Here is a 5,645-nt window from a genome sequence, read left to right on the forward strand (position 1 = left end):
ACAATTAATATTATAAATAACATGCATTAAATCATATAATTAAATCAATTAATCGTGATTAAGCTAGTGGACTTTTTGGACCTTACAATAATATTATTAATACATGTAATTATAATAATATTTAAATTATTAATGTAATTAGTATACATTAATAAAATTATATTATACAAATTAAACACACACACATTATTAAAATTGATAAATTATTAACCATAAAAAATAAAATAAAGAATTAGACATCTGATTTTAATTAAATTGTGTGTTTAAATATATAATTATTTAAATTCAAAAAATATATAGACATTATTATCTACTAAAATTTAAATATCTAGCAAATTATTATTATTTAAAATTACTAAAAACAAAATAAAAAAATTAAAGGAAAAGTTTGCACTACGCCAAATTTGGTGCACCAAAATAGTGCACCCATTGGACATCAAAACCTTGCACCAAAATAACGTTGGGTTGAAGATGCTCTAAATAGAGTTGAACTAATAGAAATATAACAAAAAAAAAAAAATTGTATCCATTTATTGAAAAACAACGGAGAAAGTTATCCACATAACTCTGACCTAACGAATTTTTGTGCATAGATATAACTAATCAAAGCATTTAACCCACAGTAAAATAATTATTGGTTTGTAAATCTATAAATTAATTGAATCGTTATCCTCTAATGAGTCCATTTATAATTAATTAAGATATTTATGGGAGAGGAGAGGACAAAGTATCACATCTCATATTGTCATATTCCGTTTACTGAATATTTTCATGTTAATATATATATATATACACGTAGACAAAAATGAGCTGTAAAATTAATTATATATATTAGAAACGAAAAATAATAAAACAAATTACCTTTGTTTTTAATGACATGTATATGACAATATATAAATATATATTGTCTACGTTGGATAATTGTTTTGACTGATCACTTTCCTAAAATATAGTCTACTGGGTGTCCGCCTCTTGGTAACTTCCAAGAAACAATACATAGAGAGGAAGGATCAAGGAAATATGTATACATATGTATATTTTATAAATAGGTTAGATTAACTATCACTTTCTTGGTTCGAACCGTAAAAAGTACGTCTCAGATTAAATAAGATATCGAGTACCGAAAATAATCTTTATCAGAGCTAATATCATGTTAGTGTTAAATGTACAAATATATATTACATCATGTTATTTAATTGAATGTTATGTATTCAAGTTATTTATCAAATTTAATAATTTATGTGTATTAATTCGTATTATAGATCATCTTAATTAATATATATAATTAAATTAACAATTTAAATAGTATAATAATTTTAGATATTAATAATATAATATTTTTACATCATATTCTAAATTTATAAATAGATATTATTAAACAGAAAAGACATATATCATTTTTTTTAGAGGTGATCAATCACTCGAAAATATTATAAATACTAGCAATGGAGGCACACCCAATGTGTGTGTGACGTAATATATGAACAAAATTGAAAATAGGGAAAAAGTGTAAATTGAAAATAATAGAAAGAACATGGGTGAGTGGAGCGGTATTTTTGGATTAAGAAAATCCAAACCAAGACATCGAAACAGTTTTTTTTGGGTGAATTAGTGTTCAGTCCCTAAATCCAAAATCAAATTAAGAATCAGTTCCTTGTCAGAAAAAAAGTTGTTTGCACTCCCTGGGCTCACTTTATTTTTTTCGGATAAAATTGAGTACAAAACATTGAAAATATAGTATAATAGTTCAAGATCGAGTACAAAAAATAAGATTTTGATTATAAAATCTAAACCTCTTTTTTAATGTGAACTTGCAACATATGTTTGATTACTTAAAATCATATATTTGAACAGATCTAACACATTGGGTACTCAAATATCATATATGAGTATCATATTTTCAATGTTTTGTACTGATTTCCATTCAAATAAGATAAATGTGTTATTAATATAAATAATTTATTAGCAATTGAAAATCATATATTTATACCAAATCTAACACATTTGATACTCAAAATCTCATATATTACCGTATTTCTAATATTTTGTACCGATGGTCATCTAAAAAAATAAATGTGTCATTATATCAATATTTGCTTACATATTTGAGTACTCAAAAATAATAAATTAGTATCAATATTTGAAACAGTCGATACTCAATTATTATGTACTTGTATCATATTTTTATTGTTATGTACCAAATTTCATCTAAAACAAAGCATGTGAGCCCAAAAAATTTAAACAAAGTTTTTTGTGACAGTGACTGATCACCAAATTAAATTTATATTTGAAGACTAAATTATAAATTACGGTTTAAAATAGTAAATATGTGGCGCCTGCCGTGCCGAGGTCGAGGTTGTTCACTTCCTCACAGTCCTTGTAATGGATTGCAAATAAATTTTCGTGTCGTTGAAATTTGAAAACAATCCCTCTTCTTCTTTGGGGTTTGTTTGAAACAAAAAGGAGTTATGGCAGAGTGTCTTAAGTTTGTTCTTGAAAAGGTGACAGATTTATTGGAGGAGAAAGTGAATCTGGTAAAAGGGGCAAGAAGGGATGTTGAATATGTGAGGGATGAACTGGAGAGAGTGATCGCTTTCCTCAGAAACGCTGATTCTGCAGGTAGTTGCGATCCGGAGCTGGATGTTTGGGTGAAGCAGGTACGGGTTCTTGCTCATGATATTGAAGATATCATAGATAATTTCGTGCATCAGATTCATGATCGCAGGGACGGTTTCCCTGGAAATCTGATTTCTTATGCCAAGAAACTGAAAACCCGTTACCAAATGGCTTCGGAGATCCAGGAAATCAAATCCCGGATGAAGGATGTGGCGGAGAGGCACCAGAGATATGGGTACCTCAAGAGTGTTCCGAATCCGGGATCCAGTATGTCGGGCACCTCTAGTGAAATTGATCGTCGAGGTGATGCGCTTCTTTTGGAGGAAGGGGAGCTTGTGGGCATTGATGACCGGAGAAATGAGGTTGTTTCTCGGGTTTTGGAGGGGGGTTTGAGGCTTCAGGTGGTGTCTGTTGTGGGGATGGGAGGTTCCGGGAAGACGACTCTGGTCAAGAAAGTGTTTGATGATGGTTTTGTGAAGAAACATTTCCACAATCACGCTTGGATTACGGTTTCTGAATCTTTTAAGATGGAGGAGCTTTTGAAAGATGTGATTCAGCAATTGTATGGACAGGTGAAGCTGCCTGTTCCTCTGGAGTTGGGCACCATGAATAGCAGTAGGCTGAAAGCCATTGTCAAGGATTTCTTGAGGCAGAAGAAGTTTTTGCTTGTTTTCGATGATGTTTGGAGCGCAGAGGCCTGGGAAGGGATCAAACATGTGTTGCCTGATGAAAATCAAGGCAGTCGTGTCATTATCACGACACGTGCTAGAGATACAGTTGAGAATGATGATTGTGTGTATGAAATGGATCCCTTGTCGGAAAAGGATTCTTGGATTCTTTTCAGCCAGAAGGTGTTTAGAGGGGATTCTTGCCCTGCACATTTGGTTGACATTTGCAAGAATATCCTGAGAAGATGTGGAGGTTTGCCACTTGCTATTGTCGCAATTAGTGGTGTGCTGTCGACAAAGAAGGTGACTAATATCGATCAATGGAAGATTTTTATGAATGGCGTTGGTTCTGAACTAGAAGGCAATGATCGGCTCGGAAGTCTCAAAGCCATTATGTTGCTAAGCTTTAATCATCTCCCTGACTATCTCAAACCATGTTTTATGTATTTGAGCAAGTATCCGGAGGATCATTTGATCGGGCACAACACCCTTGTCCGACTTTGGATAGCTGAAGGATTAGTACAGCAGAAAGAGGGACGAACCCTTGAAGAAGTTGCTGAAGGCTATCTCAATGAGCTCATCAATCGAAGCTTGATGCGTCCCATGGTGACAAATGATGATGGAAGTGTGAAAGCTAGCTGCATTCACGACTTTTACCGGGAGCTCATCGTACAAAAATCGAGTGAGCAGAACTTAATGACTCTTTCCTCTTCTGAAAACATTTTGTGGACTAAAAGGGTTCGGCGTTTATCAATCCACGGCACATTCCACGATAATGGAGTTGAGAGATATGGTTCTCGACTCTGTTCTCTTCAGTCATTTGGTGCAGTGGATAGTGTATCCGTTTCAAGAATCTTGCAGTTGATCGAAAACTGTAAAATGCTGAAAGTTTTGGACTTGAGGGGTATTCCTTTGGAGACATGTCCCGAAATTATTTTCCAATTGTTTCATTTGAAGTATCTATGCTTGAGAAAATCTAGGATCAAAAAGCTACCAAGATCGGTCGAGAATCTTCGGAAGCTAGAGGTGTTGGATCTTAAAGAGACTCGAATAACCAAGTTGCCGATTGGGATTCTAAAGCTTAAACATCTCCGCCAGCTTTTAGTTTACCATCATGTCCCGAGTTCGTATATTTCTTATAACTATGTAAATGCTTTCAAAGCTTTGAAAGGAATAGGACATTTAAAATCGCTGCAAAAACTCGGATTTATACAAGTGGGTCGAGGAGGCCGTGCGCTTAAAGAGATAGCATCAATGACCAAACTTAGGAAAGTTAGCCTTACGAAGTTAAGAGCCATAGATAGCGCTGTTTTGTGCGCAATGATTGAAAATCTCTGCAAGATTACATCATTAGGTCTAAGAGCAGTGGAAGGAGACATTCTTGATCTTCAACTTGTTTCTTCACCGCCACCCTTCCTTCAACGTTTATACCTGAACGGGCGTATGCAACAGTTCCCATATTGGATTCAATCCCTTAGTAGCTTGGTTAAAATTTACATGAGATGGAGTCGATTAGGGGACGATCCGCTTCAGTACCTTCAAGACCTGCCTAATCTTGTCCATATTGAATTTCTTGAGGCCTATACTGGACAGATTTTGTGTTTTAAGGCAGGCAAGTTTCAGAAGTTGAAACTGCTCGGACTTGACAAGTTGGCAGCTCTAAAATCGGTGATCTTTGAAGAGGGTGCCTCGCCTCTACTCGAAAAACTTATAATCCAGCGATGTGCTCTGTTGGAGAGCATCCCATTCGGGATTGAGCGGCTCACAAACATGAAAGTTCTTGAATTTTTTGACATGCCAGGAGAGTTTATTGTGTCAGGCGATGAACACTGGAAATTTAAGCATATTCCTAATGTGCATCTCACATACTGGAGGGATGGGTTCTGGGAAGTCTGCCCATTGGAGGGGTCGGGGAAAAATGAGAAATCATGTGAATCTGGAGGTTCCATTGTTAGGAGCCAGGAACAAAGGAACTGGCTGTAATATATATAGTCGAGCCATGTTTCAGAATTATCACTAATGTATATAATAGTGTCGTGTTTATTTGTTTCAAGTGCTTGTACATCTTGTCTATCAACAAACGAGCTCTTGCATCAATGAAAACACGATTTTCTCTTTTATTGCAATGCTTCTTACCATTTTTGGGGCGATTTAACGCTACACCGGGAGGGGGAAAAAAAATCCCTGTGTATTTTTTGTACATTATGTTCTGGTGAGCATCAACCCTATTTTTGTCTAGGAATTTTTGTTTCTGAATTTAGAATGTGGAGGATCAAAGCCTCCATATTTGACAAGTTCCTTGTGATAAGAGATATATATATTTATAATCAAAATAGGAGCCTAAAAGATAATCAGGAATAA

General features: G+C 34.7%; 1 protein-coding gene across 1 annotated transcript; it reads left to right on the plus strand.

The window, feature by feature from the left end:
- The first annotated feature begins 2,357 nt into the window (after positions 1-2,357).
- LOC140870845 (disease resistance protein RPM1-like) lies at positions 2,358-5,329 on the plus strand. Its single transcript, XM_073273252.1, has one exon. The coding sequence runs from the start codon at positions 2,469-2,471 to the stop codon at positions 5,265-5,267; it is 2,799 nt and encodes a 932-aa protein (XP_073129353.1). The 5' UTR covers positions 2,358-2,468; the 3' UTR covers positions 5,268-5,329.
- Positions 5,330-5,645: the final 316 nt, after the last annotated feature.

The sequence above is a fragment of the Henckelia pumila genome, unplaced genomic scaffold, assembly GCF_033568475.1.
Source record: "Henckelia pumila isolate YLH828 unplaced genomic scaffold, ASM3356847v2 CTG_270:::fragment_1, whole genome shotgun sequence".
NCBI lineage: Eukaryota > Viridiplantae > Streptophyta > Magnoliopsida > Lamiales > Gesneriaceae > Henckelia > Henckelia pumila.